Below are 22,613 nucleotides of genomic sequence, written 5' to 3'. Positions count from 1 at the left end.
TTCTTCCAGAGGTCCTGAGTTCAATTTCCAGCAACCACATGGTGGCTCACAACCATCTATGAAGAGACCTGATGCCCTCTTCTCACCTGATAGCATACAAGCAGACAGAACACTGTATATGTATAAATAAAATAAATCTTAAAAAAAAAAAAAGAGTTGGGCAGTGGTGGCACACGCCGCCTGTAATCCCAGCACTCGGGAGGCAGAGGCAGGTGGATCTCTGTGAGTTTGAGGCCAGCCTGGACAGGACAGGCTCCAAAGCTACAGAGAAACCCTGTCTCCAAAAACAAAACAAAAAAAACAAAAAAAACCAAACAAACAAAACGAGGGTCCAGCACAATGGTTTATTAGATAAATGTGCTTGTTAGTGGGTCTGATGATTTGTGTTTGATCCTAAGACCATGCAGCTCTACCTCCTGAAAGGTGTCCTCTGTCCTCCATGTAAGCACTACAGCAGACATACCCAGTCATATGCAACCTATCTCCCTTCAAAATAAACATGTAAAACAAAAAACCCCACAAAGACAAGACAAAAAGGTGACATTTTTCTAGATACACATACACAAAAATTGCAAAAGTTTAAATACCTGTATTTTTGAAAGAAATTTGGTGGCTCTAATAGTTTGGACCAATCTGATTTCCCTTGAAGAATTTCATCTGTAACTGCAAGACCTAAGCAAAAACAAAGGGTTTTTAGAAACTAAGTCTAATTTTGAAAAATGACCAGCTCTACCCAAACTATCTAACCTAACAAATGCTTGACTTAGAAATATAAACACATTATGTTGTCTCTTAGAACACAAAAATAAAATTCCACTATACTGGACTGGCTCAATTTTGGCCTTAATATTTTGGAAAGCATTTGAAGTTTTACAAAGAATTAAGGGTTACAGAATTCTAACTGCCAATCATAGCTCGTGTAGAATAAAAATGTCAACCAAAAACTTGGGAATATGTAAGGAAAAATAGGACCAAACATGTTTACCTTGTTTAAATTCTTCTACCATTACTGTTCGAGTAGATGTAGACACATTATATGTAGAATTCTGTTGTGGGTAGGCAGGGGTAATTATGGGCATAAGATGATATCTATCTGATGGATTTACCTGTGAAATCAGAAGCAGAATAATTACCTATTCCTCTAATTGAGTAGTCCTCACTTCATTTCCCCCAAAGTCTGAAGAATATGAAATATAAATTTAATACTAAATTCCTCCAATTCTAGGAGTGTATTTCTCTCCCGAACTGCACTTCTTTCTGAAGACAGATATATTTGTCAAAACTCTGAGGAAATTAATTTTTCCTCAGCAACGCTATCAAATAATGTATCTTATAAGCAAGTCTTTCAGAATTATGGAAATATAATATCATAACTACAGAGACATTATCTTCAATTATATAGAGAAATGAGTGCTTACTCTTATTAAATTGGAATTTAAAAATTAAAATGGAAGCTATGTGAGAATTATGAATCTGCTTTAAACTGTACAGCAAAGTATTATTTTTATATATTTCAGTACTTTATTATAAGTAGCTACTGTGACAGTTTTTTTTACAATGGGTTATGATACTGTTTTGATATACTCACTTATCTGGTCATATATGGGCAATTTTTAATGATATAACATTTTGGATGAGTATTAGAAATTTAAACCACCTGCATAAAAATACACAGCAAAGGGAAGAGAAGAGCTATTTCTGCATAAGAAAGGTATGCATGAAGCAGAGGAACAGTCCTTAGTGAGACTATGATTAGAGAAAGGCCATTCTCTACAGTAAATTCTCATACCCGAGGATCCCAGACAGGCAAATTCAAGTTGCTTTCTTCTGGTTGCTTCAACAGCACAGGATTTGGCCATTCCCTAGCATAAATAAAGTACATTAACTCACATAGACTCTCACTTCCAATGCTATATGAAACATTACAAGTATTAAGATGGACGGGTGGTGGTGGCGCACACCTTTAATCCCAGAACTTGGGAGGCGGATCTCTGTGAGTTTGAGGCCAGCCTGGGTTACCAAGTAAGTTCCAGGAAAGGCACAAAGCTTCACAGAGAAACCCTGTCTTGAAAAAAAAAAAAAAAAAAAAAAAAAAAAAAAAAAAGTATTAAGCTGTCCCAATCTTCACATGGCAAAGTACAAAATACAAGAGGAAGAATCTATTTGCCCTTTCTCAGAAATGGCAACAGTTGTGTTAGTTGGAAGCAATTTGTACCTGAATTTGCCCCTTCCTTCTTACCTGTTTTCAGATTTGATTCTGATGGTATAATAACAGCAATAGTAACATTTGCTGAAAATACTAGTGCATAAATGAAGCAGCTACCATTATCATCTCCATTTTACCAGACGAGCTTAATGTACAAAGCCAAAAAAGTCTGTGGGGCCATTACTGTCTTAAGGCTCACATTCACAAACTCCTCAAGTTCCGTCTTACTGAGTTATTGAAAAGGGGTATGGAGTGATTAGTACTGACTGCTCATCCAGAGGACCCAGGCTCAATTCCCAGGATCCATATGGAAGGCTCACAATTGTCCGGAACTCCTGTTCCAAGGGGATCTGATGCCCTCTTCTGACCTCTACAGGCAACAGGCACACAAGTGGTAAAACATACACTCATCCATACACATAAAATAAAATCAAAAAGTGTGGTGGTACACAACTGTGAATTCAATCCTTGGAAAGTTGAGGCAAGAGGAATGCAAACTGTAGGCAAGCCTGGGCTACAAAGCGAAACCCTTCCCAAAACACTGGTAGAGGTGGAGAGACAAAATTATGTCACTTGTGATAACATGGATGGTACTGTCATTACATTAACTGAAATAGACAAGGCACAGAAAATCCTTCAGGATCTCACTCTATGAGGAATCTAAAAATGTCCATCTCATAGAAGGTGAAAGTAGAATAGTAATCAGCAGAGACTAGGAGAACAGGGTAGAGAAGTTTTAGTGTTCTATTGTACCGTAGGGTGATTACAAGTAATGTTAGTTGTACTTTGAACTTCAACAAGCTAAAAGCCTTGTTTACCATGGAGAAATGATAAAGGTTTCAGGGGTACACATGCTAACCTTGATCTGATTGCCTATCAAAAGAGCCGGTGAGGGTGGTGGGGTGGTGGTGGTGCACGCCTTTAATCCCAGCACTCTAAAGCAAGAGGCAGGGGGATTTCTGTGAGTTCAAGACCAGCCTGGTCTACACAGCAAGTTCCAGGACAGGCTCCAAAGCTACACAGAGAAACTCTGTCTCAAAAAACCGAACCAAACAAACAAACACCCCACAAAATATCATGGGCACCTCATTAATATATACAACTTTTATATTTAAATTAGAAAAAGAGAAGAAAGAGTGTCATCTGGATGTTTGTCTCAGATTAAATATATTTTTAAAGCTTTTAATGAATGCAAAACAATACATACACACACACACACACACACACACACACACACACACACACAGGTTTATTTTTCTTGAAATAGGGTCTTCTCTTGACTAGGATGGATCATGGAGCCCACTGTCCTCAGATTCACTGCACTATTCCTGCCTAGAGCTCTCAAATGCTAGGATTATAGGTGTGAGGCACTACGCCTGGCTGCTACAGTCCTTAGACTTTTTTTTTTTTATACATTCATAGAAGTTAACAATTAGTTAAAATATATACTTACCATTTGGAAAAAACTAAAAAAAACTTGTGAACTAAAGTTGAAGCTGCTGCATTTGGATACAGTTGGCAAGTTCTGGCAACCAGCATTGCCCAGGAGACTCCACCAAGAAATCCCAGCATATTGGAATAAATACCACGACCTATGAAAACAAAATTTGTTAATTATTATTCAGATCTATTATGCTTGAAATCCAACAGGCTAACTTCATTCATTCCCAAGACTGAACACAAAATGGAGATGATGAGCAGAACTAGGCTGAATCAGTCAGTTAACTGCTGGTTTCTCCTTCTAGCTCTTCTGCTTTGTCCTCTAGTGCACAATGGCTCAACTCTCTGATTCACTGCCAATTGTCCTGACTGACTGCTGTATGATACTTTGTTTGCGTTCTGACAAATAAAGCTTGCCTGGAGATCAGAAGGTGGAGCTCACCACTAGTTAACCATAGGAGCCAAACAGTGGTGGCTCACCCCTTTAATCCCAGGACTTGGGAGGAGGAAGCAGGAAGATCAGGAGTTTAAGGCCACCCTGAGCTACAAGAGATTGAAAGTCTAAAAGAGAAACAGAGCCAGGAGGTGGTGGTGGTACCTGCCTTTAATCCCGACAGTTGGGAGGCTCAAGCCTTTAATCGCAGCAATTGGGAGGCTCATGTCTTTAATTCCAGCATTTTGGAGGCTCATGCCTTGAATTCTAGCACTTGGGAGGTAGAGAGAGGAATATAAAACGGGTAGAGATAGAATCTCAGCCACCTATTCAGTCTGAGGGTTTGTAGAGACAGAAGCCCCACCCATTCAGTCTGAGATTTTGTAGAGGTAAGTCTCTAGTTGCTGGCTGCTCTGCTTCTCTGATTTTTTCAGCTTTCACCCTAATATCTGTCTCCAGATTTTTTAGATAATTAGGATTGTGCATCAATTGATAATGCTACTGAAATTATTAACCCCTCCCTGCCCCCATTTTGAAATATCTGAAATTAAAGAGAGAAACAAACATAAGGAAAGACACCTAGCGGTAAGTAGGTAGGTAAGAAAGGACATTTCACTAGTAGAAATTACGTACATGGGTAGTATTTTTTAACCAAGCATAAAATTGGCAACAAACATCAGTATTTCACAGAAGTTTGATATCTCTCCATTGTGAACAATATACCAATGACATTAAACTCACTTGTAAAATGTTTTTATAGAAATCTATGGGAAACTATTACCATACCATTAAACCTCATATGCCCTTATTACACATTATAACATTATTTTATGTCCCATATAGAGAGGTAAAAAAATCCTATGAAATACCAGTTTAGACATGTTAAGTATAAAAACTGTAAAATTGACAAAATATAGTGTTTAGTTTATAAGGAGAGACAAAATGTTCATGTCGTGCTTTTAATATAAATTACATTATCCTGACTATTCCAGGCCACAGGCAAACACCACTTGCTTTAGGCCTCCTCAATTCACACACTATAGAATGATTCATTTAAACTACACAATTCAATGCCTTTTGGTGTATTCACAGCTGTGCAACTATCATAATCCTGTCTAGAACATGTTCCTCTCCAAAAGAAACCTTTAACAGCCATACCACCCCTTTTTCTGAATCTGAAGACCTATGGGACCACTCATCTACCTTCTGTGCTTTATAGATCTGTCCTAATTATGGACATTTTCATAAAAATCAAAGCATACATGTTGTCTTTTGAATCACTTCTGTCACACTCAACAAAGTGGTGTCAACAATCATATGCTGTGCCTTTTGTCATTACTTCATTCCTTCTTCTTGCAAAATAGTATTGACAATGTAGACATACCATGTTTGCTTATTCATTATCAGTGTATAAACATGTGACTGTGTTTACTCTGGCTATTAGGAATGACAATACTATATATGTACAAGATTTTTATGTGAACATTATTTTACCTTCTGTTGGGAATTACTTAATGTTAAAGTCAATGAAATAAAACACATTTAAAAATTTAATTCTTTAGTTGGACATTTCAAGTGTTTACCAGCCACAGAGTTAACTGGCTCTGACAATGACATATAAAACATTTCCACAGTCAAAGTTTCATGGAGAGATCTGTAGCTGTGAAACCTCGAGCCTTAAGTACACCGCTGCTTCAGTGTGGTCACAGACCAATGTTGTCAAAAATGTACCACAGGGTTGGGGATTTAGCTCAGTGGTAGAGTGCTTGCCTAGCAAGCACAAGGCCCTGGGTTCGATCCTCAGCTCCAAAAAACAACAACAACAAAAAAGAATGTACCACATACATGATGCAGGCTTTAAGATTATAATGGGGATGAAAAAATGCATAGCTGAAGAAGAGGTAAGAGAAGAGCAAACACCAGAAAAAAAGAAAGAAAAAAAAAAAAAACATCAAGAAAATTCATAGTGACGTTGGGCTGGAAATCAGGCTGGTTCTAACTGCTGTGCGCCAGTGAGCATCCTGAGGGTTCCAACGGGGCACTGGCAGGAGCCACCATTCCTGCTTGCGTTTGTCAGGGTTTTGTTTGTTGGTGGTGCTGGGTTTTTTTTGTTGTTGTTGTTTGTGTTTTTCCCAACAGGGCTTCTCTGTGTAGCTTTGGAGCCCGTCTTGGATCTCACTCTGTAGCCCAGGCTGGCCTCGAACTCAGGGATCCACCTGCCTCTGCCTCCTGAATGCTGGGATTAAAGGTGTGTGCCGCTATTGCTCAGCATGAGTTTTGTTTTTTAAGATAGAGTTTTGTTAGTCTTGAATAGGTGACCCTCCAACCTTAGTCATCTAAACACTGAAATTATTGTGGGCATGTGCTACCATGCCCAATTTGTGCTACCATGAATTAAAAAGCTTTAAAAAATTAAATTTACAAAGAAAAAAATTACAGTAAGCTAAGGTTAATTTATTATTGAAAAGACTTACAAATCGGTGAGACTAAAGTACACAGTGTTCATAAAGTCTACAATAGTAGACTTAACATCCTGGACATTCACAGTCACTCACTACTTACTTAGACTCACTCAAACCAACTCTGGGTTCAGCAACTCTCATTTATCATATCTGTTTCACACAGATCTTTTTTTGTGTCTTTGCTGTACCTTACTGTGTTTAGGTATCTTCTACATGAAAGTAGTTAGCACTGCATTACAAAGGCCTACATTATTCATACAGTTAAAAGGCTATATAGTTTTAGGAGCAATAGCTTTTTAGAGCCCAAGTTTACAGTAGGCTGTACCAAGTAGGTTTATGTGAGCACATTCCATTTTGGTTGCATGGCCACAAAACTACCTAACAATTCACTTTTCAGACCATTATCACATTCTTTTTCTTTTAAAATTCATGTGCGTGTGTTTGTGTATGTAGTATACATGAACACATGTACAGGTACATGCACATGTAGGCCAGAGGAGGCCTCTGGTGTCCTGCCTGTCCTCTCTCCCTGCCTGATTCCCTTGAACTTCATCTCAGTGAACCTGAAGCTAGGGTAACAGCCAGCAAGCCTGAGATCTTCCTGTTTCTAGCCCTATGGTGCTGAGGCTGTGGTTACAGGCACACACACCCATGCCTTGCCTTTTGCATGTGTATTAGAGATTCAGATTCAGCCCATGAAGCAAGTGCTCCTATCTACTGAGCCATTTCCTCAGCCATCATACATCACCATTCTTAAGCAGTGTCTGAATATAGTTACAAATAATACAGAATGATCTATCAGAACTAGACATAGGGCCTTTTATCGCGCGCATGAGTCTCTCTCTCTCTCTCTCTCTCTCTCTCTCTCTCTCTCTCTCTCACACACACACACACACACACACACACACACACACACACACATCCATCCATCTCCATCCACCTACACATGAAGGACAGAGAGTCACTTATAGACCATTACACTTGAGAAACAGCTTTTCCAAGTTTATTGGCCATCAATCCTCAACAGCATCAGTAAGTCAGAGTCTTCATATGTACTTCAATTGCTGGCAACAGAAAATTAGAATTTCAGAACAGACCCATCAAAGACTTGGGATACTTACGTTTTGCCCATAATTTGACTGCTCTTAGAGTGAGTCTAAAAGTTTCTTTATTTGGCACTAAGTGCAAAATTTCATCAGTAACTCTACACCCTGAAAAAGACAAAACATTAATTTTTCACTAAGGAACAAAACTCAAACTCTCAAATGATAAGGATGTATTTAAAGGATGCATTTAAACTTTTGAAACACATGTGAAAAAGTCTTTACTTTTAAGGAATTGAAAGTACATGGGTAATGAAATCCACTGTTGAAGTAGAGATGGGTCTGAGTTCCTTTTCAGTTTCTTCTACATCTGACTTAATCACAATGCCCCCAAGTTATAAAACTGCTATTGTTTCAATACAAACCTTTCCATAGAGAAGTTTAATTTACTATTACATTCAGAAAGACAAAATAAGGTGAGCATGATGGTGCTCATCTTTAATACCAGCACTCAGAAGGCAGAGGCAGGCAGATCTGAGTTCCAGGCCGGCCTGGTCTACAGAGTGAGTTCCAGGACAGCCAGGGATACCCAGAGAAACCCTGTCTCAAAAATCAAAAATTGACAAATGAACAAAAAAACAAAGATGTAAAACAAGAGACTATAAATCAGTGGCTCTCAAACCTGAATAATCTGTGAGGACAAGTCTATTTTTATAAAAGTACTAATCTTTCTTTGCCATCTTCACAGTCTGTTACTTTGCACTGATGGGGTAATGGCAATGATGGCTAAAACTACTGTCACCTTATGGGTCAATCATGGCAGTGGCAACGAAGTGTAGAAATAATGTATCTTTCTACTATGCTAGTTAAGAAAAAACAGACAAAAGGAAAGAAGTGTGACATCATTTCAGTGGTTATTGAAATTAAAACAGCAGATAAACAAGATTACACAGTGGGTATTCAGTAGACAATCCCTGAAAATAAACTAAGTAAGTCCCTTGCCTCAAGGAAAACAATGATACTATTTATTGTGGATAAGAAAATGTAAGCTTTCAAGTTATATTAGTTATAAATCATTGTATCTGCTATGATGAACCTCACAGCTTACTTTAAAGACTCATGACAGAATTGGTGCTAATATTAATCAATAAATTTAAAAACCACTTTTAACAAAGTCTGTGAAAACATTTGGCAGACAAAAATAACTTTGCGAACTAACATTTTCCAAACAGTCAGATCACTGGACATTAACGTGACAAGGTAATTCCATTTCTTTTCATATTTTAACAAAAATAAGGTATTAGATAGCAGGCTGACTACAGAAGCAGGTAAGGCAATCTGAAAATCTGTTTTAGACATAAAAAATATATTAATTTATAAAAGTTCTTTATTTCTAGTGAATTATAAATATTCAAAACCTTTATTTTTACTTATGATATGGTAAATATTGACATATAATACAGATGAACAAATGTATTTTGGGATTATCAATAAATGTTAAAGGTTTACAGGGCTCCTGAGACTAGTTAAGTTTATGAACTTCAATTCTAAACTTAATCTTTCAAATAAATGATACTTTTTAGGATGTTTAAATAGGATCATACTATTTTTATAAAGAAAACTGACTTTAAATCTTCTGGATTTGGGATGGTATGCAAGGCCTCTCACACACTAAGCTTGTGCTCTAACACTGAGCTGTACTCTAACTATTCTTAATTTGTTCAAGCCTTAAAATAGTCATAATTCTGCAAAAAGGCTCTATTTATTTGTTTTCAAGCAGGCATCTAAGATTTCTTTAGAAACTTACCATTTAAGCTGCGAATACACCGTATATCAAGGCTTCTTAGGCGAGAGTCGTCTCTTAGATCTAAATTATCTGATATGGTTTGTATTGCCAGTCTTGCAAAGACTAGATCAATCTTTGGAAAGAGGTAAAAAAGGAAAAAAGAGACAAATATTACTTTCTATTCTCCTCAGCCCCAACTCCAAACGTAGAAAGTTCCAATTACTAGTTTGAGACATTCTATCGAAACATCAAAAGGCCTATGAAGGTGATCTAAGGTGGGACAATTACTCTTAAGTCTTGAATTAAAGATGGAAGATCCAACACACATTTATATTCACTCCCTCTTCAAAGTCAACTAAAGTATTAGGGAAAATGTGCTTTGTTTTTTTGGTTTAGTTTGTTTTGATTTTATGGCATAACCTACTGGGAAAATGAGACAAAATAAACAACAGCAAAAGGCATGGAAGCTGGAAAACAGGTGGACAGAAGGCAACAGACCCAGTAGACCTAGGAAAACAGACTGAAACATTTTATTCAGGAAACAGGACGCAGTTGCTAATTAATACACAAATAAATTTAAAAGAACATTTAGAAAATATAAAAAGTATTTTTAGAAATTAAAAATAGGGCAGTGGAAATCATTACAAAGCTTCAAAGACAAGAAAACACCAAAAAGGCAGAATAAAAATATGAAGATGTGGTTAATATGTGAGAAAGAAGAATTTGTGAGAGAGTGTGTGTGTGTGTGTGTGTGTGTGTGTGTGATTTTATTTATTTATATTTATAGAAAGCTGTTCTGAAGACTTAACAAATGTTAAGATTCCATGAAAAAAGACACGTGTATAAACAAAGGCAGGAAATCCATGAACTCAACGAACGTTCCAAGAACTGAAGGAGCTTCCATACTAAAAGAGGACTATTGCATGCCAAGCACATCAGTTAAAAACACACACCAAAGCATAGCATCATCAATTCTACAAGTATGAAGACAAAATAAAAACAACACAACTAAATGAGACAAAATTGGTCACACATAAAAAGACTAAAAATAGTATATTTTTCAACAGCACAGAAGCTACAAAACAATGAAGGCCTTAAAGTATGTAAAAAATCATTTCCTACCTAGTATGACGTACTCAGCAAAATTATGAATTCAGTGATTTTTAAGCATGCAAGATAAAAAGAAAACAAATTCTTTTTCAGGAATCCAATGGATAAACTCCAGTAAAATGGTACCACATCTAGAGAGAAGAAAATTCTAGAGTAGGAACAGAAACTTTCAGGAAGATGCTACAGAGAACACCAAGATGCCAGCTGTGCCCTAAGATGGGCAACGGTTGGCTGAGACGAGAAAAGAGGTGAGAAGATTCAGTGATGCAGTGGACATTTTCTCAAGATGCCGAGGACTCTTAGCTTAGACAACCAGAAGAGCCTGGGTTTAAATTAGACAAAAGTACAACCACCAAACTAACAGAACTAATAACCACTAACACCTGAGGAAAAATGCTCTTGAGCAAAGGAATGGTAACTCAGCACTCAGTACTGAGCTTTGAAAACTGTTTTTAAGATAATAATGTAAGCAGAACACAGCTCAAAATGAAAACTGTAACAGAGCGGATTATTTTAGATGACTATGGGATGAGGAAGGTGGAGGTTGGACACTGTCCATGGTGAGTGGTCAAGAGAAATGGGGAAGAAGATAAAAAGACTACTATTTAATTCCTTAAACTATGGGGTTAGTGCCGGGCAAGCTGGTACACACCTGTAATCTTAACTCCCAGGAAGACAGCTAGAGTTACATAGTGAGATTATTTCAAAACCCAAGCCCCAAACCAAAACAAACAAAAACATGCCAATGACAGGTTTGATTTTGAAACAAAACTTACAGGTTAAATATTTCAATTGTCAAATATAAAGCGCATTAAATACTTACTTCAATACCATCAAATTCAAACTTTATAACAGGCACAAAGGCATCTTCTACAGCCTATAAAAAAGGAAGACAAAAATAACACAAGGGTTATCCCTTTAGCCTTCCTAACTGCCAACACCTTATCTTCTAATTGGTATTTATTCAGTAAAAAAAAAAAAAAAAAAGTAAAAAAAAGTTTTTGGTCTAATATGTAGGTTAAGGCCTTCTTTTTTATAACTTACGTTATTGAGATCACACAAAATGTCTCTGCGCCTATTATGTAATTTACCCTGTTAAGAATATCTGTCAGGGCTGGGTGGTGGCAGCGCACGCCTGTAATCGGGAGGCAGAGACAGGTGGATCTCTGTGAGTTTGAGGCCAGCCTGGTCTACAGAGCAAGTTCCAGGACAGGCTCAAAAGCTACAGAGAAACCCTGTCTCAAAAAACAAAAACAAACAAACAAACAAACAAATCTGTCAGAAACTGGAAAGTAGAACTGTTGTTGTCTGGGTACTATTTATGGGGTCCAAATGGAAAATTAATTATTACAAAAAGCATTAAGTGTAAACTGTATGGGTTACCCACTCCTGTTACCCTGGTACTCAGGAGAGAGAAGCAGGGGGCTCAAAAGTTCAATGAGTTTGGGCATGGGGTGCATGAGATGTCTAAAAAAAATTACATAAATCATTAGTATTAAATTAAAAAAATCAGAGCTCTTATATAATCTATCAAAAAAGAATGCTAGGGGCTGGCTCAGTCCAGTACCTGACCTGCAAACATGGGACCTGAGTTCAATCCACAGAACCCAATATGGAACACAACAGTGCATGCAGCTGGGAGGTACCAGGAGGATCCTTAGGGCTCTGACCAGTAAGTTTACCCTAACTAGGGATTCTAGGCCAATGAAGACTCTTGTCAGGAGGTAGACAATGTTCTTGTGAAGGACACTCAAAGTTGTCCTGTGGCCTCTATAAGCAACATACAAGTGTATCACCCCTACACACTTGCAAATACATACATAAAATATTATACTGGTAGAACTGAGGCCAGTGTTTTATAGATTGCTAGTATGGAAATGTTACTTGCTAACACAGTGTCATTAATTAAATTCTTACACATAATATCACCCGCAATTTGATAGACATCAATCATTTATCAGATATTATAACAAGTGGTTTGCGTCTACTATCACATTAATCCTCAAAAATATCTCATAAAAGTTATCACAAGGGGCTGGAGAGATGGCTCAGCGGTTAAAAGCACTGCCTGCTCTTCCAGAGGTTCTGAGTTCAGTTCCCAGCAACTGCATGGTGGCTCACAACCATCTATAATTAGATCTGGTGCCCTCTTCTGACCTGTAAGCATACATGCAGACAGACTACTTAATAAATATTAAAAAAAAAGTTATCACATGCCGGGTAGTGGTGGCCCACGTCTTTAATCCCAGCACTTGGAAGGCAGAGGCAGGCTGATCTCTGTTGAGTTTGAGGCCAGCCTGGTCTACAGAGTGAGTTCTAGGAAAGGTGCAAAGCTATGCAGAGAAACCCTGTCTCAACCTCCCCACCTCCCAGCTGAGAAAACTGAGGCTCAGGCAGATAGCTACTTGACTCAGCTCGAAGAACTGCAGGTGTAGTCTAGATATAAAAGCAGTCTACAGAGCTAGGAACTCATGTTCCTAATTTCTATATGTGATGGTAACAAGATAAAGCATCTTAAGAGGTCTGTCAACAGTCCTAAGTCCATGCTTTTACAGCTGTTTCTAATTTCCAAATATTAGATGCCAAAGGATACTTACTCTTAAGTTTCTAATGCCATCTTGATGTTTCAATTTTTCAAAAAAGGACTGAAAAAAATCTGATCTCTCCACATGTCTTGGGGCTACACAGAGTGCATCAATATCAGCTCCTACAGAAATAAAGTGATTTCTTAAGAAGGATATCTTATATTTTCATTAAAGTTCACATAGAACTAAGTATGGAAAATGAGCATAAGATAACGTTAACAATGGTTATTAACACTTAGGAAGATAATGGGAACTATGGTCCGTACTGAGTAACTGTGAACAACTAAAACAGTTTACTGAAAATTCTTATCACTAGAACCTAACTAAACAGAAGTTACCTTTGGTGTGTACTCCAAGCCTGTAAGATCCAAATGTGAAAATTTTACCGCCAACAGTAGCCACAACAGAAGGTGGGAGATTCTAAAATAAAGCAAAAACCATTCAATCATTTAAGTTATTCTGCATAAAGACCACCTAAGTATTTATTATCTTTTACTGAACAAATGATATACTATATATTTGTCAATCTTGGTTAAGAGATGTAGAAAGTACTTTAAGACTCCTTTAAGGAACTAACTCAACTATCAAAATCTAAGTCAAAATCATCTTCCCTTTAGTTTTTATTACAAGTATGTTTAATTGTTGGATATTAGCTTTTCAGCTTTCTTCAAGAATGAGGGGCTTGAGGATTTAGCTCAGTGGTAGCGCAAGGACCTGGGTTCAATCCTCAGCACCAAAAAAAAAAAAAAAAGAATGAGGTCATTCTTGATGGGAGCACCTTACAAGAGATAATAGAAAGACTTCAATTTAGTTTCTTTAACTGTATCATAAAAAGCGACTTTTTTTCAGCCTGGTGGTGGCTCATGCCTTTAATCCCCACACTCAGGAGGCAGAGGCAGACAGATCTGTGAGTTCCAGGCCAGCCTGGTCTACTGAGCAAATTCCAGGCCAGCCAGGGCTACACAAAGAAACCCAGTCTCAACAAAACAAACAAACCCGCTACTTTTTAGCCTCTCAGAGCTGACTCCAACTGCTTCTTCTCAGGTGTTTTCACTTGTACTCTGGTCTACTTAGTATCTGTCTCAAATGTTCTTCCTCTGCTAAAAACCAGACAGCCTTCTGTTCACTACTTCTCTTTCGGTTTTATGGGTGAGTTTTTGTGTTTGTTTGAGACAGGGTTCCTCGTAGCCCAAATGGCTCCAAATGAGCTGCTAGTCTTATGGTCTCCACCTCCCAAGTGCTGGGACTACAGGCCTGTACCACCACATCCAGCTTGCCTTGCTCATTTTTGTAAGTACTGAGGTTACCGGAGTATGGGACACAGTCCTTTGTTAAGTCAGGTTCTAGGGATCTGAACTCAGGTTCTCATGCTAGTGTGGCAAGTACTCTATCAACTGAGTTCTCTTTGCAGAGACATATTTTTAATAAGTAACTCCAAGCTCTTCAACTCTAATTAAATTTGCCAGAGGTGAGAACTGGATCTGCTACTGTTCGCCATCCATAGTTCCTGATTATAGGTGACTAACCTGAATAAAATTATCTGTACAATAAGACACAGCTATTTTCTGTTAAGTGCATATTAATGTTTCAAGAGTCCCACAACTAGCTAGAAAGAAGTCAATAAATTTATTAATGACTTACAGTAATAAAAAGGCTAAGTAAGCCAGGACATTTAAAAAATCTCATTTTACTTTTCTATGTTAAAAAAAAAAAAAAAGGTAATCTTTGCTAGGTGGTGAATACCCAGTTCTGGAGGGCGGCGGCAGGCAGATCCCCTTGAGTTTATGGCCCGCCTTGTCTGCAATAGAGAGTTCCATAATAGTTGGGCTGACATAGTGAGATACTGCCTCAAAAAAAAAAAAAAAAAAAAAAGGAAAAGGCAAAGGAAAAGGGTGATCCTTTCATGTCTATGAGAAAGTGATATGCTGAATTACAGAATAAAATATTTTTATGCAGCCACAGAACTTATCTAAAATTATTTTATCTGTGTTTTAGACTAGAGTATGGCAACAACTTTCAAATCCTTCAGTTATTTATTTTCCAAATTGGAATATACACAAATGAAAGTATAACACCGATATAATGACTAGTTACTGCATCTACTAGATAGATGTTAAGATTGACTTTTTAATTATTCACCTCCAGAATCTAACTTATCCAACAATCTTAGCTACTGATATAACCCTCCTTGAGACATCAGAAATGAGCCAGATACAATAAAGGAAATTCATAGCCAGGCAGTAGTGGTGCACACCTCTGATTTCAGCACGCAAGAGACAGAGGCAGGCAGATCTCTGTGAGTTTTTGAGGCCAGCCTTGTCTACAGAGGGAGTTCCAGGACAGTCAAGGATACACCAAGAAAGCTTGTCTGGTGGGGGGCGAGGGGGGCAGGGGGATTCACAATTCAAAACCCTCTAAAAAGGCAGAAGGATGAGGTAAGTTGCAGGGGGGTATACAGTGTAACTATAAACTAGGGTTTGCAAAACTCTGATGTCCTGACGGGTCAAGCAGGTGCAGTAAGAGAACTCCACATGAGAAATACAGGAACTAATAAATGGCGGTCACCGAGTTAGAAGAGAGACAGTGGGGCTATGAGGCACCGTAGAGCAGGAACCTAATCTCATTCAAACCTCTCTGTCCTGTGCTTAAAAGCAAGCCCGGTGCTGCCAGCTGGGACACTTTGTAAGAAGTCTAAAGTTTGTCTTTTTAAGTAAAATCTCCTCAAACTGAAAATTCTAGCCAGTGCATGTGAGTCAAACCAGACATTTTTATAGACTTGCAGCTACACTTGGCTATCTCTGGGGTAAAAACCTTATTTATTTAGAAATTCAGTTGTCTAGATCACTTTATTCCCAAATATGTCAGAGAGCCTGGTTTTTGATGTTACTGTTGTTCAATATGGAAGCTAGTGGCTAACTTACTGTAAATCAAAATGGAGAGCTACAAAATTACAATATCCATTTAAAATTAAATACTTACACAAAGATTTTGATATAGTTGTAAGATATGAAAGTCAAAACCATGGATCGAACTTTTATTTCATTTGCTCACAATCTGGCACATTACTACTACTGTTCTGCAAAAGGACAATCCCAACAAAGAAAAAGACAACTGTCCTTTGCAAACAAAGCAAAAAGCATCTTTCCAAAAGATACAAAAGTACACATCCATATATTGTATAAAATTACTACTGGACACAAATGCAGATGCCAAAGTATTTCAGGTAATTTGATTCTTACACAGCATTGCTGGGATGAATGGCTAAAATATGAAACAATGAATTCTATACAGTTTCAATCTTACCTTACTTTCACTGATGTCGGAAATCCATTCTTTTACTAAATTGTTCAATTTACCAAGAACAACCAGCCTATAATAAAAGATGACACTTTAAGACAAAATCCAAAACTAAACAATATAAAAGAAATAAACACACCGGTAGAAATTTTGTAATGATACCACATTAAATCCACATTATATATGTGCTAATGCACATCTGTTGATACATAGCAAACCAAGAACACCAGACATGATAAATGTGATATTTTGGTCTTTGAGTTGTCTTCAAAACTTAAAAAACCTAATATAAATCACAAAGTTACCTTCAATGAAGCTACAGAGATAAACTGAACTGTCAACTCTGCCTTATAGAATTACATCAATGCAGTGTGGTACTAGAGACTAGCATTCTCTCTCACTAGTACTCATGGTTTTTTGTGTAATTAAAATAGATAAGTTAATTATTGGCTACTTTTTTATGAAATAGTACTTAACTAATGCAGTTTGGTATTGTTAAATTTAAAACCAATGGCATAAACATCCAAATTAAAAAAATATATATAAGTGTAGGTATCTTATGAGTACACGGAAAACTATCTTCTGATCCTTATAAACTGGCTTCCTTCTCAGTCTTCCCCACAAAATGGAACTTCATCCAGTAAGATGCAGGGACTGAAAATCTTGGACCCAGCTTTGGAAACTGTTTCTATTTGTCATTAGATGACCCTACCTTTAGTACATCTAGACGAGACTGCTTTCTATTGCTACCCTAAGGTCTCAGGGGTTATTTCAAACCTGGGTTATTATAATGACCTTTGAACGAGTCTCTCTGCTTCTGCTCTTGATTCCAACACCATGGCTGGAGTAACTATCAAAACATGAGTCAGATAATGCCAATCTTATACTCAAAACCAAGATAGGTTTTCAATTTCCAAACATCTGACAGTGCCCTCGTCCTAAGTTCCTTCCTAATGCATTTTCCCTGTCTTAATTTCTCCCATTTACTTGCTCTGCTTTAGACACCCAAGATCTTTTGCTTATATGCTCCTCAAAAACACCAATTACACATTCACCTACCTTAGGCTTTCTGCCAGAACACACTTCCTTCAAATATCCACATGGTTCCCTTCCTCAACTTTAGTTTTCCTTCAGTGTCTCTTTCAACAAGATCTTCTCTACAGACTTCTACCCTTAAACTTATTTTCCCACCAGTACTTCCCATATATAACACTATACTTACTTATTTGACTAGTTGTTAGTCTCCTTTCCTAATTCCTATTAAAAATTTAAGTTCCAAGAGAGCCAAGAGTTTTCTTTTTTGGCATTTTTATACACGTAGGCAGGGATCATTAAGCATTCAATATGTATGAGTTAGGTGATTAAATAGCATACTGTAAAAATATTTTATAGTTTCAGTGACATACCTGTGGTTCAATTCTTCTTCATCTTCAAATACTCCAAATGGTTTCATAGCATCAATTAATTTCTGTGTATAAATATGATCAATTTCTTTAGGACATGCCAAACTAATTGGAGAAGTAATGCCATAATGTTTTTGTTGACGCTGGCTGTCCAGCATAGTGTTTCTGTTCAAGAAAAAAGAAACAGAGGAAACAATTTTTAAAGTATTGTTTCATACCAATACACTTAACCTCTTAACCTTAAAAGTTTATTGAATATTACCAAAGAAGCCACTTTAAAAAAGGGAAAGGTGGGCATTTGGTCTTCATGAAGGACTTTTCACACAGCCTTCAGCTTTCATGGTTGTCTTTTCAAGCCCAAAGCAGTATTGCTGGCATCAGGACAATTGTATCAACACCACTCAGTTCAAATGCAAAGAGCCTGAATGGGACCAGTGCCAGGGATACCTCCACTACACCCTGCAGACGGAGTCAAGTACCATCTAGATTATAAAGTCTTTGAAAAGCAGTCAAACACTTGAAAGACACTCTTAGTAAAAACAACAGTTTTCAAACAAGTAAAAGAACAAAACAATCCATCATAAGGTCCTTAGGACATACTCTAACCTTAAAAAGAAATCACAACTAGGCTAGTCCTTGGGAAATCTACATTAACAAACACCTTTTCCCTGAATCAGAATTTATAGTTCTATTATTTTGTAACTGTAGTTAATATTCTCTTCATTTTAGATTGGAACTCATACGTTTTCACACTCAATGATTGTTGAATTCTTTACACTGAATAGAAACATTTTAAAGAAATACAAGTGACTCTTAATAGACCATAGCCAGTTGGAAATTACAATCTTGAATAAAGCACCACAGATTTCTGACTACATCTATGACTAAAAGATGTGGAGTAAATTTTGTTGCAAAAGTAAAAATGAGCATATACTCTAACCTGATAACCACTTTTCTTGATACTAGCATAAAGAACTATTCATAACAATAAGAATATAATCTCAAAATAAAAAGCAGTCTTTTAACTTTAGTAAATTAGCCTTTTAAAAAATAACAGAGGAAGAAAAGAGGGAGGTTAGTAAATGGGACAGCCATAGTCCATGCCTCCAATCCCTTCATTCAGAAAGCTGAAGTAGAAGAATCTGAGTTCAAAGCCTAGGCTACATAACACCTTTGCACCAAAAAAAGGTTTAATTGGACACTAGGATTTCTTTCTTTTTTGAGGTAGAGTCTCATTATATATCTCTGACTATCCTGAAACTCACTATGTAGACCAGGCTGGCCTCCAATTTAGAGATCCGCCTGCATCTACCCCATGGGGCTGGGATTAAAGGTGTGTGCCACTTTGCATGGCTCTAGGATTAATTTCTAATATTCTATAACCCAGCAGGGCAACTGTAATTAATAATTGCATTGTACATGTTTACATAATGATCAGCAAATGTAACAGACATGCCAATTACTTTAAATTGATCATTATATAAATTATGTACAAATGTGTCAATTTAAAATTTTAAACACCACAAAAATACAACAGTGTTTAATTCTTTTTGCACTAACTGCTTAAAACAGTGGCGTGGGGTTGGAGACACAGCTCAGTGTTTATCTAGCATGTGTAGGGCCCTGAGTTCCATCTCTGCACCAAAAACAAATGAAACAACAGTGACTTATTACTAGTGAGTCTACAAACTATGGTATGTTCTTCAGCTGGAGATTTTATTAGCTGGGGAGAAAGAAAGGATAATATAGAAGGTAAGATAGCTTAGCTAGGTTTGGTGGCACAGGGCCCAACCCCAGCAGTCCAGAGGTTGAAGCAGAAACAAGTTCATGGCCAGTCTGGGCTGCTCGAAACCTCATCTCAACAAACAGCCTATACCTTTGAAATGATTTAATGAAAACTACGGGAGTGCCAAAACCAACTTTAATTTCTCCCCCATTTCCAACTTGCTGTAGAACAAACAAAACTTCAATTAATTACTTCAAGTTGTATTTCTCCCTAATGATCTGTTTTTTTTAATATCTAAGAAAGGTAAAGGTGTTTGGGTATGTTTGTGTATGACAAATATATGACACAGACAGATTCCCACACAATCAATCCCAACAGCTCTTGAGGTAGAGGTGGGTCTCAACCTCTTTCTTCCCACCTCTCCATTCTCCCTTCACAACTTCTTCAGCTTTGACTAGAATTCCTTGATGCGCTCTACTTGAATCCTCAAAAAGTTGGCTCTCTAGGAGTCTACTGGGCTCCAAATTCAAAGTCTAGGGTTCTGAACCTCTCTTGTGGGACAATGGGGAAGTAAACGACATATCCCCATATACCCTTCAACCTATCAACTTCACTCACAAAAATTTTACTGCAGGTACACAAGATATGTAAATAGAATGTTCACTGACAGTCTGTAAAAAAAAACACAAAAACTTTTAAATAGCCTAAAATAGTCACTAAAAGGACTGCACTGGGATGTATTTATAAATGGAATACATTAATTATTAAGAGTTAATTAGAAATGAAAATAATAAGATAAAGGTCAGAGAGAACATGTTCTAAAGAATCAGGCTGCAGAGTAGTACCTGTGATGATACTTATAAACAGTTTAAAGCAAGTACAATGGGTTATGGACACAAGAATATATACTATTAACATTAAAAATGCAGCAACAATAACTACCAAATTCAGTACTTGGGGGCCTTGGAAGAGCGACAGGACTGGAATCAGGGAAGGGATAGGCGAGTCCTTCCAATGTATTGGAATGCTTGACTTCTTTTAAAGAAAGAAGATTAAAGAGGCAAGAACACACCCCATGTTATTCTTTGGGAGGAATGGGTGGTGGCTACACAAATGGTGTTGTTTTGTTTTTCTGTGCATTTTTCTGTATGTTTAAATCATTCCCAGATAAAGTGAAACGTAAGAAGCTCTAACAAATTCTTGGCAAGTACGGAAACTGCTTCCGACTTATCAAAGTGTGAGCGGGGGACCCAGCCCGGTAGACACTGCGGGTCTGTGGGAGGGCACGGGGCAGGGGTGACCCCTTCTCTCGGGCTGGGCGGGGAGGAGGGGGAGGCAGAGGGATGCTATTTGCGCCAATGCAGACGGGAGCGGACGGCTCGGACAGGGCTGGGGCAGGAGAGTGACCGACCGTTTTCTCCTCAGCCACACGCGCCTTTCCCCCTCATCCTGGTCTGGGGGCGTCCTCAGGCGGGCGGCGGGGGGCTGCCGGCGACTCCCGAGTCCCCGCGGGGCGGCCAGGTGAGCCGCGGGCAGGGGAGGTGCCCTTGCCGAGTGGCGGGCAGCGGGAAGGAAGCAGACGTCCCGGCCGGCTGCGCAGGCTGGGGGCGCAGGGCTGCAACCGCGGGCTGCCCACCTCAGGCACCTCTCCACCTCGCCCTCAACCGCCGCCCCCACTTACGCAGACATCTCTTTCATCGCTTCCTGCGTCTCCCTCCAGCGAGTGTCTTTCGCTCTGGGGTCCTGTTCTTGCCCTCTCTTCCTTCCTCTGTCCACTTCCCTCCGCGCGCTTGTAGCTCGCTTGCTCGCTCACTTCCCCACTCACTATGGCCGAGGCAGTCAACCGAGTAGTGAAAACACCACAAAACCGGCTCTATTTATGACAATACAGCGCGGCCGCCGCCAATATGGCGCTGCTTCCCAGGCTGCCTCTCGCCCTCTGCGGCCCCGCCCCTGGAGTCGCGGGCCCGCCCCCGGAGTCGCGGGCCCGCCCCCGGAGTCGCGGGCCCGCCCCCGGCCACGCCCCCAGCCTCGGGCTCCCGGCTCCCGCCCACCCGAAGTGTGCGCTCGGCTGCGAACGCATCTGTCCGGTCGTCCCTTTCTCTGGGACTGTCAATCCGGCCAAACCTCTAGGAAGATTATTTGTCAGTTTTTCCTTGTTTCTGCAACGAACGCATCTAGAAAAGACCACCGCTTTCCCTAACACCGTTTTAACCCACATCTTTAAGTCATAGACGTAATCAGTACAGGTTGTGAAGATTTTGTCGCCAGAGCGTCACACCCAAGAATGTGAGACTTTAACACAATCATTTCAGGGAAGAAAGCTTATAAGTAAATTAGTCTAGCTTGTTCCCTTCCACGCAGTGCCACATAAATCCAAGTCCCGATTTATGACTTTTTAGCACTTAGCTGAGAGGCTGAACATAATTGCTACCAGTTAGCCAAAGGGTAAATCCAAGACATTCCCGTCCCCCAACACACACACACACAATCTCACATTTTCAAATAGGGAAAATCATGTTCTTTGTGATTATGAGGGTGAAAATGAGGGAGAAAGTTACCAATTTTAAAAGGATAAAGGATAAAAGTAATTTCAAACCATAAGTCTTTTTCTTCTGGAGTTAAGCTTGCTTGTTTGGGGGAAGTGACTGGTCACAGGGAAGGAGGAATTATTCATTTATTGATTTAAAATATGTATTGAAAAATCTGGTCTGTCGGTTTGTCATGCTCCAGTTTATTTCTGATGCATAAAAGACGTGTTATTTGACCTCATCAAGTTCAGAATTTCTCCATCAGAAGGTGGAGAAAAACTTCAAATGCAAATGATATTCACATTTGAATGTGATACATATGTCACACACTGTAGAAACTAGATTCCCTACCTTAAAGAGTTTACAGTCTAGTGGATGATAACAAATATACACAGACTATTAAAATATAGATGGGTTCAGTTGTCATGAGGGGATCAATAGGGGGGCCACCTATATATGGTGGAAAAGTCACCAGTAGCTTCCTAAAAGAGGGGATGCTGTATAAATTAGCAGGATTTGAAGAGTAGAGATTTCAGTAGGTGATGAAGAGAAGAAGACAAAGTCTATTTGGGAGGTATTGAGTAGTGGCTA

At 38.6% G+C, this 22,613-nt stretch overlaps 1 protein-coding gene across 2 annotated transcripts in view; it reads right to left on the bottom strand.

Annotated features, from left to right (window-relative positions):
• Positions 1 to 21,414, bottom strand: part of Papolg (poly(A) polymerase gamma) — a 32,393-nt gene extending 10,979 nt beyond the window's left edge. The window contains exons 1-12 of one of the 2 annotated variants that reach the window (XM_036201402.1): positions 21,173 to 21,414; positions 17,769 to 17,930; positions 16,369 to 16,435; positions 13,404 to 13,485; positions 13,078 to 13,187; positions 11,304 to 11,357; positions 9,392 to 9,503; positions 7,663 to 7,752; positions 3,660 to 3,798; positions 1,790 to 1,862; positions 986 to 1,106; positions 588 to 672 (exon numbers count right to left, since the gene is read on the bottom strand). In XM_036201402.1, the coding sequence (XP_036057295.1) occupies positions 588 to 672; positions 986 to 1,106; positions 1,790 to 1,862; positions 3,660 to 3,798; positions 7,663 to 7,752; positions 9,392 to 9,503; positions 11,304 to 11,357; positions 13,078 to 13,187; positions 13,404 to 13,485; positions 16,369 to 16,435; positions 17,769 to 17,930; positions 21,173 to 21,189 (1,112 nt within the window). In that variant the 5' untranslated portion in view covers positions 21,190 to 21,414. Of the gene's footprint in view, positions 1 to 587; positions 673 to 985; positions 1,107 to 1,789; positions 1,863 to 3,659; positions 3,799 to 7,662; positions 7,753 to 9,391; positions 9,504 to 11,303; positions 11,358 to 13,077; positions 13,188 to 13,403; positions 13,486 to 16,368; positions 16,436 to 17,768; positions 17,931 to 20,902; positions 21,121 to 21,172 lie in introns of those variants that run through there. The other variant, XM_036201403.1, reaches the window with a different exon arrangement.
• Between the last annotated feature and the right edge of the window lie 1,199 nt (positions 21,415 to 22,613).

This window comes from Onychomys torridus, chromosome 10 (assembly GCF_903995425.1).
Source record: "Onychomys torridus chromosome 10, mOncTor1.1, whole genome shotgun sequence".
NCBI classification, from domain to species: Eukaryota; Metazoa; Chordata; class Mammalia; order Rodentia; family Cricetidae; genus Onychomys; species Onychomys torridus.
The sequence above is the reverse complement of the archived record's forward strand: the minus strand, read 5'-3'. Positions and strand labels throughout refer to the sequence as shown.